The sequence below is a fragment of the Poecilia reticulata genome, chromosome 20, assembly GCF_904066995.2.
Source record: "Poecilia reticulata chromosome 20, P_reticulata-male-v2, whole genome shotgun sequence".
In the NCBI taxonomy this organism is placed as follows: Eukaryota; Metazoa; Chordata; class Actinopteri; order Cyprinodontiformes; family Poeciliidae; genus Poecilia; species Poecilia reticulata.
Genome location: NC_088849.1, coordinates 19,625,370 through 19,637,523, shown reverse-complemented (window position 1 = coordinate 19,637,523; position 12,154 = coordinate 19,625,370). Strand labels below are relative to the sequence as shown.

At 36.5% G+C, this 12,154-nt stretch overlaps 2 protein-coding genes across 27 annotated transcripts in view; one reads left to right on the top strand and one right to left on the bottom strand.

Moving 5' to 3' along the window:
• The window catches only part of scrib (scribble planar cell polarity protein), an 82,030-nt gene extending 76,481 nt beyond the window's left edge, over positions 1 to 5,549 (top strand). For 24 of the 26 annotated variants that reach the window (XM_081601946.1, XM_008396597.2, XM_081601948.1 and 21 more), the window contains one exon: positions 3,835 to 5,549. In XM_081601946.1, coding sequence (XP_081458072.1) covers positions 3,835 to 3,965 — 131 coding nt within the window. In that variant the 3' untranslated portion in view covers positions 3,966 to 5,549. The remainder of the gene's footprint in view (positions 1 to 3,834) is intronic. The other 2 variants (XM_008396605.2, XM_008396610.2) reach the window with 1 other exon arrangement.
• A 1,558-nt stretch (positions 5,550 to 7,107) lies between these two features.
• Positions 7,108 to 7,969, bottom strand: LOC108165699 (B-type lectin plumieribetin-like). The gene is made up of 3 exons (XM_017301836.2): positions 7,860 to 7,969; positions 7,584 to 7,693; positions 7,108 to 7,487 (listed from the first exon to the last, which is right to left on the bottom strand). The coding sequence occupies exons 2-3, from the start codon at positions 7,671 to 7,673 to the stop codon at positions 7,227 to 7,229; spliced, it is 351 nt and encodes a 116-aa protein (XP_017157325.1). The 5' UTR covers positions 7,674 to 7,693; positions 7,860 to 7,969; the 3' UTR covers positions 7,108 to 7,226.
• Between the last annotated feature and the right edge of the window lie 4,185 nt (positions 7,970 to 12,154).

Genomic DNA, 12,154 nt, shown 5'->3' with positions numbered 1-12,154 from the left:
TGGAAATGTTCCAGTTAGGAATGACACGTTGCAGATGTAAGTCAGTGGGTCTGCAATATCATCAATTATCTTCTTAATAAGTGACATGTTAATTTCATTCCAGTCCATTGACTTTTTTATTGTTACATTGATTAACTATTTCCTTAATTTCTATTTTGTCTACAGGTTTCAGGTATATAGATGATGTATTTCATTTTATACAATTTTTCAGACCGTCCCCATCCTGTAGGTTTAAGTCATTTATTTGTTCTGATAACTTAGGCCCTACATTTACAAAATATTCATTAAATTCATTCAATATCCCAACTATTTCATTCAGGGTTTGTCATTATAGATAAAGTATTCAGGGTGAGTATTATAGGAAGAATTCTTTCTTATCAAGCTATATAAAGTTTTCCAAATTCCTTTAATATTTTGTTTGTTTTCTTCTAATATTTTAGAATAATATTCTTTTTTGCATTTTCTCATAATAGTAGTTAATTCATTTTTTTATAAGTTTTATATTTTTGCTCTCCTTCAAACGTTTTATATTTTATAAATTGTTTATATAGATTATTTTTTTATATGAATTTTGTAAGCCTTTAGTAATCCATTAGTAATCCTTTAGTATCTTTGTGTTTTTGCCTGTATTTAAAAGATACAGTTGGACAGTTTTTATCATAAAATGCTTTAAATATTTTGATAAGTATCTCAAAAGCTTTGTCAATATTTTTTTCTTCATACAACACTTTCCAGTTCTGTGATTGTAAATCATTTCTTAATGCTCTTATTGAGTCTTCTGACATTATTCTTTTGTATATGATGTTGGTGACCTTATTTACGTTTCTGCAAACCTCTTCTAGGATAACAAACACTGGCAGATGGTCACTGATATCATTTATAAGAAGTCCACTTCTCAATTTACTTTCCATGTAATTAGTAAATATATTGTCAATCAGGGTTGAACTGTGTGTTGCTATTCTACTTGGTTTAGTAGTTAGTAAATATAAACCTAAACTGTGCATAGTATCAATAAAGTTAGCTGTACTTTTAACCTTGTTTGGATTCAACATGTCAATATTAAAGACTCCACAGATGAAAATGGCCTTTTGATAAATCTTAGCAAACAATGTTTCCATGTAATTTGTAAGGACTTCAGTGTCAGATGCTGCTGCTCTGTACACACAGCTGACTATGATATTTTTCTGCTTCTCAAACTGGATTTCAATAGTAATGCATTCCATCACATCATCACCTGACACTGACATATTTTCTACCACCTTGTATTTTAGTTCATTATTTATGTACAAAGCTACACCTCCCCCTTTTTCTTCTTGCTGTTTATATAATTGAACTCATACCCCCTCAGTGGGAAGTTTGCTCCTTTCTCAGAGGTGAGCCAGTTTCTGATATTGCTATGACGCTGAAGGACTTTTTTAGTTGATATAAATACTCTTTGATGTTTTCAGAATTAGCATAAAGGCTGCGGCTGTTGAAGTGAATAATTGACGTTTTTTAAATCTGAATTAAAGCTTTGGCTATAGTTATCATACACAAATAATCAAGAAAATTGTTGTCTGGATCAATATCTGTTTCTATATTCATGTGTATATTTTTGATTTATTACTGGATTTCAGAAAGTTGAAGTCGCCTGGTTGTCTTGTTTCACTTATATATTTATCCAGCTCTTCCATTTGTCTGATGATCAGTACCTTGGCTTCCTCCGGTGAACCAGTTTGAGGTCCATGTTGACTGTATTTTCTTTTGTTTTCTGAGAAAACGTGCTCGTCTTGCTATATCTGCATTAATTTTTGTAAGATGTTCATTTACATGGATCCTTTTAATTTCCTCCCTTGCTTTAGGAGTGCATGTTTATGTTTCCTGTTTATAAATCACATTAGAATGGCCGGTTTAACTCATTAGTTTTTTTGTGGAAGAGGATGACAAGCTTCAATGCCATTATTATCAACGATGATGCCCTTATTACTGAAGAATGTTATTACCTGTTTTTCAAGAGATCCTTGATCTTCATCCCTTTCTTCAGTAGTGTTTGCCTCTGTCACAGCCTGGGCATATGATCGTGGCTTGGTTTCCAACCCACTAATTACAACATCATTCATTTGACTATATTGTTCTAAATCAGCCACACAATGTTCCAGGAAGGCTAGTTGCTTGTCTTTCTGTACATTCTGTCTCTTCACTTCTTTAACCTCCCCCATTAAGTTCATTATAAGTTTTTGTTGCTATAAGATTTTTGCTATCTAATCAGAAGTAAAATCCAAGAATTTCTTTATCTCCTCAAACTCTTCCTCTGTCATAGATCAGCTTTGCTTCATATTTCTTTTCGACATTTCCCTTTATTCTGAACAAAAGCTGTAGCTTTTTGTCAGGCATTGCAGGCCCAGATCAGGTGTTGTAGCAGCAGATCAGGTGTTGTAGCAGCAGATCAGGTGTTGTAGCAGCAGATCAGGTCATTCATTCGACTTACATGTAAGTTGAACATGGAAGCAGCAGCTCAGGTGTTGTAGCAGCGGATCAGGTGTTGTAGCAGCGGATCAGGTGTTGTAGCAGCGGATCAGGTCATTCATTCGACATACATGTAAGTTGAACATGGAAGCAGCAGCTCAGGTGTTGTAGCAGCAGATCAGATGTTGTAGCAATTTTACCCAATTTTATTTGAGTAAAGTCGTCTAGCTGTTTGAATTGAGTAAAGTCGTCTATTTAACTGCTTTATTTGCAACGAAGATTTGACCAGTTTATAGAGACACACCAGTTATTGTTCTTCTAATGACCAGATTCCAGCTTCAGATCAACTTTTACTGGCAACAACCTTGATGAACTGTCAAACACAACAGAGATGCTGAAAATGTCTTTTTTCTTTAATTACTTCCACACTAAAGAGTGTTTGAAGCACATTTAAAGTGGTTAAATTTGCCTACTAACGCATCTGTATTGTGTTTGTATTGGATTTAAGCCGGACGAGGTCTCAGTACTTGATTAACTGCATGGATTTGTTTTAAGATTGAACTAATAATTAATGAAAGGTCTTTTATGTTGTCCCTTAAATGGCTTCAGGATCCTTTGGACTCGTGTAGAAATGCACAGATATGAAAGTCCAGTCTGCTTTAATCAAGCTAGTTTGTTTTCCTAGAAAGTCCAGTTTGTTTGGAGAGGAATGAATGAACAACCGAACTTTGATTGGTCCAAAAAAAGTTAACTCTGGTCCCCCTAATAACCCAGGTCTCTGTTCTGTTAAAGCGAACTCTGGCACGTTTTGAATGCATATGTCCTGTTTGCAGTTTTTTTTTTTGTTTTTCACACAAAAGTTCCGAACTGGAACCTTTGTTGCAAAACTAATCTGATGGACGCTGGACAAGATTATTGTTGTGCAAAATGGAGTTAGCTCATCACCGAAGTTATTTAATTCTAAATTGGTATCTCAATGTAAAACATGTTGCAGCAGTACAGATGTCCTGAACGCCACAGTTCACTTTTATAAAGATTTTTTTCAAAGAACTGTGCACCAGTCTGATGGTTGAATGACGCAAATAACTATTAAAAACAAATGTTTTTGTTGTTGCGCTCCTATGGCTACAATTAACTCGATAAAAAATTACTATTAAAAACAGAACAGGAACCTTAAAGTGGGACCTGAATAAATCTAGCTGTCCTCTCTGGAGCATGTAAGCAGAAATTACTTGAAATCTGGGTTTTCTCACTGCTGATTCTGCCGTTTTCTAGCTGCTGCTGCTCAGCGTGGGGTGCGTCTTGCAGGTTTCAGGGCGGTTTCTACGCAGCTGTTTAACAAAATGACACGTTTAAAAGGTATTTTTGTGTTGCTTTGTGTTTCTGCAGGGCACGGCCCCGAAGTGGAGGCTCCCGCCCCGATGCCCACCACCTCGGCCCTGGAGGAGATGGCCCTCTACAGCAACAAACGCAAACTGAGGCAGGGCCGCCGCAGCCTGGAAGCCGCTGTGCCGACGTAACACAACCAAAACGTTAACCCAGAGAGGTCGCCTCTCCAAATATAACCACTGCAAAGACTCTGAAGCTTTTAGTTGCCACATAGATACTCACTTATATCCTGCGTGCCAGTCTTGCCTTTATAGTCTGTGGGTGAGTCGGTGAGCTCCGTATCTGGACGGGACGAGTCGGTGTGGTTAGCTAGGATTGCTACTTGCAGATGAATTATTTTCTTAAATCTCCTGTTTGCCTCGTAGATCAGATCTATTTTAACTTGAGGGTGATCAAAGTTTTTAGTTTTCTTTAGTTTTTCATTTCTGCACCATTGTGATGTCGCTGTTATGAAAAAAAAAGCATAGTGGAAACAGGAAATGAGAAGAAATGGGTTATAGTTTTACTAACTTCAGCGATTAGATTGTAAAGTGTCTGTTTTTAATGATTTGTGGTGTAAATATTAACTGAGGAGGGAACAGCTTGCTACCTTCACCATCTTATATGGTGGAAAATCTTTTCTCTTGAAGCACATATCATTTATTCACTGCCACTGTATCATAATTTATTATCATTTTAGACAAATCGAAGGCCTTCATTCTACATTTTCAACCATTTTAAACTCAAGATGATTTCCTAATACTCATCTGCATATCACTACTTATATTTACTTTATAAAAACACTTAAATCACAAGGGGAATTGTTGCAAACACGATTTAAATGTTTGGACGAACGTGTCTACTTGCTGTTCATCCCTGCAGCCTCTGTTCAGACTAACCCTCGTTACATTCCCCTACAGAGAGGACAACTACACTGGACACAGCAGCAGCAGATACTCCCCAAATGAGAGTATTAGTACTTGGGATCATGCATTTTATCATTTATCAATGGTACTTGCCCTTTTAAGGGTATTGTGTGTTTTTGTATTTTTATTTTTAAATCAATGTGAACCATTAATGCTACCCTAGCATCTTTTGCGTTATCTGGCTTTTTTTTTTTAACCACAGTGATGTGAAAGGTAGCAGGGAGTTTTATTTTTCCAACTATGGTTAACTTAAATCTGATGCCACTGAAAAAAATCATTTATCGTGTGAATAATGTACAAAAACTGTAAGGAAGAAGAGAAAATATGGGTTGGAAACTGAGCCTGTCTGGACTGCTGAAGCATCTGGGTGAGGTTGACGCTTGGTGTTGGGATGCTCTCCATGTAAACTGGGAGAGCTGCAAAACATTCTGCAGAATCACAGCATCGTAGCATTTTGTTAATTTAATCTAGGGTCTATGATTACTTTTCCATGTTGCTCTCACTGACTGAAATTCAGTTTATCATTTGCTGTTTGTTTTTTCTTTTTTTTATTTGTAGGCAACTACCTTTTTTTTTTCAGAAGAGTTTCACTACATTGATGCCGTGTTTTTATGTTTTCTGTGTTTTATTTTTGTCTCAAGTTCTTTTTGGGGGATTTAACTTGCTAACAGGCCAGAGGGTGTGGGGTCAGATGTCCTAGGGTCAAGGGTTATAGATCATATAAGACTGTAACTAGTGAATTTGTACAACCAAAGAAGTCTATTTTGTGGTTCAGGAATAATAAATTTTACTTTTCATTTAAGAAGCTAATCCAGTCTGTTGTCGTTTGTGCTTGAACATTTGAAACAGAACGTATATAAAATTACATTTTGTTCCCATGAAAAACACAAGCTTTTTATTTCTCCTTACAATAATAAATCTAACTGAACTTTTCCTTGTTTATGGTCAATCTCAAAACCATAAACAGGAAGACCATGCGTTCAATCCAGCTAAATATCACGTTTAGAAGTACCAATGTTCAACCACCTTTTTTGTTGTTTTAAAGCAACTTAATTTGCTTTCTAAAATGTCTGCCTCAGGAAGTTATTTTAAAGAATCCCAATTTTTTTGTTTTTAAATTTTAAAATAAAAGACGGATACGTTTCCTGCAGTTGGATGTTTGAGTAATTGAAAATGACTATGAAAGGTACAAGAAAAATAATCTGAAACAATATCAATGTAATATTCTAAAATATTAATTTATTACACGACAAAAACTGCTTAAAGCATAATTTATTAAATTTATATTTAAATTGATCTCACTTTCAGTTCGTGTCATATGAAGTTCCCCTTCACCCCCTTAAATCTGAACCGGAAGTCATCTGCGTCTCTCAACCGCCATCTTGGTTAGCAAGCGTATCGTGAAGCTTTGATTCATGGCTTTAAGACCAACAAAAAGAAAGTATATTGACACATTTGACCAATGAAGAAGACAAATATATCGACAAAATCACCAGTATGATGATGGAAACATGTCAGAATGTGGACAAGCTGCCTCCAATCTCCTACTGTGACACACAGTTCACTACTTGGTGAACAGGAAGAGCGCTTACAACATGGAGGAGCCTCGCATCCTGAAATCCATGCACGAATAAAATCGATATTTAAACGGCTTTGGAAAGGACGTGCGAACTCTTCACGTAAATAAGGTTCTGGTGAGTAGCAGAGTAACATATATACGAGTACGTAGGCTACATGTCCGTCTTAGCTTGTAGATAAAAGCTACTTAAGCTAAGATAATGTTGCTAGTTCGGCAGTATAGTAAATGCCACCAACATTTATATTGCATAGAAATTATCGAGTAATACTTATAAACTTAGTGTTTATAAGTAAACACTAAGTTTAAGTGTTTAGCTTATAGTTAGAAACGAGGCGAGAGCTAGTTCTAAACTTGTGGCTGTATTGTCATAGCAACTGTCATGGCAGTTGGATACCTACAAAGATGGCTGTCAGCTACAAAGTTTCCGGAACTATGTATGTAATAGATGGGGCTTCTGGGTTCACCAGCATTATTTCTGCCACATACAAGAATATTAAGAGCGATTATATTACTTTCTTCAAAATCAGAAGTTTAAAAAGATGTTAAGGTATGTGGGAAAACCCATAAAATTATTTATTGACTTCGTAAGAGTCTGAGAGAAGTGAGGCACAAGATGCTTAAGGTAATGCCTCAAATTATCTGCTTTCTTGTGCTACGACATGGAAATAACTGATGTAAAGACATCAGGAAGGAATTTTGGACTTAAACTAGTTTAGTTCGAGCTTTGATAAATGTTAGGGTTGACCTGAATGCACCACATTGATCTGGTCAAGCAAAAAAGACAAAAGATTTAAGCTTTTAAAAGAGTTTTTATTTCAGCTTTAAAACCAGTGTCATGTTGTGTTTAAATGAAAAGTAAACTATTTTAAGCATTGGTGACTGACCCTAAGATCACATTCAATGTTGCATTATTTGTTTCCTTTGGATATGGTAGAGTTCCACATTTCCTGGTTATCCTGGTGCAAACGCAATACGCCCTCATCGGTTAGATGAAGACGGCAAACATGGTTGCCTTGTTTATATGTGCCGGTGGCCCATTTAGGCTGGTTATTGTCGTTGTACATGACCAGGTCGCAGTCGGCCTGCATGATCAGGCGGGTCACATCAGATCCGTTGGTATCTGAGGCCCAGGTTGACTTCCAGCCGTAGATGACAAAGTTTCCGTCATCCTGCAAGTGCAATCAGATTCATTTCAATGCAATGCTAGAGACTGATACTGAAACTGGGTGAAGTGAACTTAAAATGGGAACAGCTGAGCTATTTACCTGGAAGACTGCCTTCCATTGTCCGTTGTTGGACATGAGATAGTCACCCTTACGGAGCTCATCGTTCTTTGACAGGTAGTTTTTGCTCATCTTTCTAAAACAAGTTGGATCTTTCCAAAGCAAATAATATGAATTTTAATATTCAGGAAGTCAGTACCTTTCCTTCAGTGTCACTTCAAAAATAAAATCTGTTAGTTTAGACATGATACTGAGAACTTTCAAAAATAATCTGTTTTCAGACCGAACATTATTACATTACACATCATAAGTACTTACGGTCGTGAATGTTCAACTGGAATCTGTCTCTGCAGAAGTGGAGGGATAGTCGTCGTTCAGAGCCCAGCGTATTTATACCCTCTGAAATGTGGGTGGAGTGAATGTCACATTCCTTCTCTTGTCATGTTTTTTTCACACTTTATTGCTCATATTTCAGACACCTGTAGACCGGTTGCAAAAAAGATAAGAAATTTCATCTCTGAGTTACCACATTGCCATAATACAAAGACTGAAACGAATGGGTGCGTTCCTACCAAACTTCTTCCTTCTTCTCACTTTTTGCTTGAATTCAGAATTTGTCAGTAAGAAGTTTTTTAAATGTACAGAGCTTATGATTTTAAATTATAAAATGTAACTGTAGGCCACAGATGTACTGTGTTTTGTGTCATTATTTCATGGAGCTCAGTTTTGGAAACAACATATTCGACTTTCCTGTTTTTTCACCAGGGCTGAATTTCAGTCTGTGTTGTTGAAACTGTAGAAATTAAAATCTTTTTATAGAGCAAACTATTTTCTGTTTTAAAAAAAACACAATTTATATTGAACTATAATCTAAAACTTACCTAGATAAAGTACAATGATGCTTAAATTCGGATTAAATTGGAGGAAGTAGAACTGTCAGAGGGTAATTGATTGTAACTTTTTAATAAAGCGATGAAACCAAATATACATTACACTTTCATGTTTGGAAAAAAATGACACTATCAAACAATTATGAAAATCAAATCAAAATCAAATTTTATTTGTATAGCACATTTCCGCAGCAAGACATTTCGTTGTGTTGATGCATTTTGACCTGCTTCACCCCACGTGCTTCAATTTCCCCCGCAGCACGCAAACTTCCCCATTCACTCAGTGCGTTATAGTTCCACATCGCTTAGGATTTGTTGCTGCGCGTTTGCGCAGTGTGAAGGAAAGAGGAGACCAGCTGCACAGGCAGGCTGCGAAGTGAGATGCAGGTGATCGGTTTGTGTGATCAGCAACAAGAGACCGTGATCACCGATCATACACTTTTTCACGGAAATTGGCCGATTATGATCGGTGGCCAATCGATCGGCACACCTCTAGTTTAAGGCAGTTTTTAAAATCTTTTCTTTGTGTATTTAAGTTTTTATTGCCACTGGCCCAAACCACAAAGAGGAAGACGACAGGAAGTGGTTGGAGGATTATTGCGCTGCATGTTTTTTTTAATGACGATTCATTTGAACAAACTTATTCATGTGATTTTAATTTTTTCTCCATTTAATGGAAACACTGCAACTACAAAATTGTGCTTTTTGATAGGGAAATATTGACAATGTTTTTCATATATTTGTAATGGAAAGGCAGCTAATTTCAGGTAAACTTTTCTCTTTCAAAGGTTTCCCCTCAATCATTTATCAAGAGTAACAAGAACCTGCTGCAAGTTCCTTTCTGACATTTTAAGGTTTTTGGAGACTTCAGTTCTGCATCTTCCAGTCTGCTCTCAGGATCAACTTACTTGGACACAAAGAAAACAATTTTCTATACATACAGATGAAATCAGTATGTATCACCACCATGATAATGACTGTAAGAGTCCGAGATAAGTGAGGCACAAGATGCTTAAGGTAATGCCTCAAATTTCTCTGCTTTCTTGTGCTACACCATGGAAATAACTGATGTAAAGACATCAGGAAGGAATTTTGGACTTAAACTAGTTTAGTTCGAGTTTTGATAAATGTTCAGATACCTGAGTGCACCACATTGATCTGGTCAAACAAAAAAGACAAAAGATTTAATCTTTTAAAAGAGTTTTTATTTCAGCTTTAAAACCAGTGTCATGTTGCGTTTAAACAAAAAGCAAACAATTTTAAGCATTGGTGCTTGATCCAAAGATCACATTCAATGTTGCATTATTTGTTTCCTTTGGATTTGGTAGAGTTCCACATTTCGTAGTTATCCTGGTGCAAACGCAGTATGCACTCATCGGTCAGATGAAGACAGCAAACATGGTTGCCTTGTTTATATGTGCCGGTGGCCCATTTAGGCTGGTTTCTGTTGTTGTACATGACCAGGTTGCAATCGGCCTCCATGATCATTCTTATGTTGATGTTTGGATATTTTCTTTGGGACAAACTGGTTGCCATCAAGGTTCAATTTCAAATGTATTGGGTTTTGATGTCCACTGTAGTGGTCACATCATATTTCAAAAATAAAAACTCTGGTGGGGGCTGGAGTGCCTATGTAAAAATTTATTGTTTTCCAGAAAGCACAATCAAATAACCCTCTCTGGGTTCTTCACAGAACAAAAGTCAGGAAATAAATAATAACACTATTAATGAAATAAATAATAACAAATAACCCTTTTTGGGTTCTTCACAGAAAAAATCCAGGAAGGATTACAGTCGGTATTTTCCCAACTATGAGCCACAACCCTAAAGTTTTTTTTTTTTTTTTAAACCAGTAAGCCGCATATAAGCTGCAGATATCTCTGCCGCTCCAGGTTTTCCACAACGATGCAGCAGAGGGGGGCGGACACCCAACATATGAGTCATAACAGGTCAAGTGAATATCACATTTATTACGGTTGAAAAAGAAAAAATTGCCAAGATGAGATTTAACTGAACTGATTACGGTAGTTTCTGAACGGTAACTGTAACAGTAAAAGTGCTGATCATTCGTGTCTGCTACTAGCATGCGCTAAATGAAAATGGGCGCCTTCTTCTTCTTTAGATTTCAATGGCAGCTTGCATCCATTATTGTTGCACTATTGTCATCTAATGGATCCTAATATCTATACCTCAAATTCTCATAATGATCCCAGTATTATTAAAAAAAAAAAAAACGAAAAATCTTCTTTTTCCCCTCAATGCTATTTATCTGATCAACCACATTCTCAAATTTCAATTCCCTATTAAAACCTAATTCTGTTTTAATGGGTATTCTTTTATTTTCAATTTTGACTTCCAATGATTCACTTCCTGCTAAAGAGCCCCTTGGTGGTTGAAGAAAAATTCACATATAAACGGCTTATATTCTGGAAAATAAATCTGTTCTAAATAAAAATAAATGAAAAAAAATCTGAAAGCTCTCTGGTATTGTTCAGGGGGCTGGACCAAATGTGGAGGCGGCCCGCAGGCCGTAGTTTGGGGACCACTGGATTACATGATCAACAACCAAAGGTTGCCACTGGCCCAAACCACGAAGAAGAAGAATACAGGAAGTGGTTGGAGGATCATGCGCTGCATGTGAAAAAACTTAGTCGTGTAATTAAATTTTTTTTCTCCATTTAATGGAAACACTGCAATTGTGAAATTGTGTTTTTTGACACTAGCAGAATATTGACAAAGTTTTGCACATATTTGTAAAGGAAATGCAGCTATTGTCCGGTAAACATTTCTCTTTCAAAGGTTTCCCCTCGATCATTTATCAACAGTAACAAGAACCTGCTGGAAGTTCCAATCTGACATTTTAAGGTTTTTACAGACTTGGACCAAGCAGCTATGCTAACACTAGAAGTCCCTTTGAAAAAGTAATTTAAAATGCAATTTTTTAAATCTTTTTTTAGTTTATTTAATTTTTTCTCCCATGTTAAAGTTGATATTAAATATCCAGGTGGATTCAAAGATGTTTGAATTTAATCTGGAAAGGCAATTACTGCTGGTAGCGTGTTCTTTAAAAATCTCTGCATGTCTCTGCACAAAAGAGGGTGTGTGAATCACTGGCTGCAAGTCAACCACTATTAACTTTTACAGGCTTTCACAGGCTGAGATACAGACAAAGAGAAAATTCTTGGGAATCTATTTAGCTTTTTGTCACTCAGTCTTGCCCCTCTAGGCAAACAGCCAAGCCCCTGTTTCCAACCTCAAAAGAGGTTGCCCTTTTTTGTGCAGAGACATGCAGAGATTTTTAAAGAATATGCAGGTGTTCAACATTTAAAAAGGGGCTATCCTGAGAAAGTTTTAAACTTCAATACGTCAAGATAATTAGGCCCGAGCAGCGAAGCGCTGGCGAAGGCCTATTGTTTTTCAAATGTTGATTATTATTTCACTTCCGTCAAATGAATCTGCTCTTTGGGGGCTTTATCATATTCAAAAACTGACCAAACTTGGCAGACTTTTTTGTTTTTGCTGTGGTGTTCAAACACCACAGCAAAAACAAAAAAGAAAGAAAAAAAAGACACAGGCAAATTTGGTCTTTATCGCTCAGTTTGATCAATAAATCCCACAGAACTTATTTATTTTATGCCAATTTTCAGTCAAACACCTTTTGCAGCATTTTGTTCAATGATGAACATTGTCGAGTCATTTTCTCACCAACTGGTAAATCCTGAC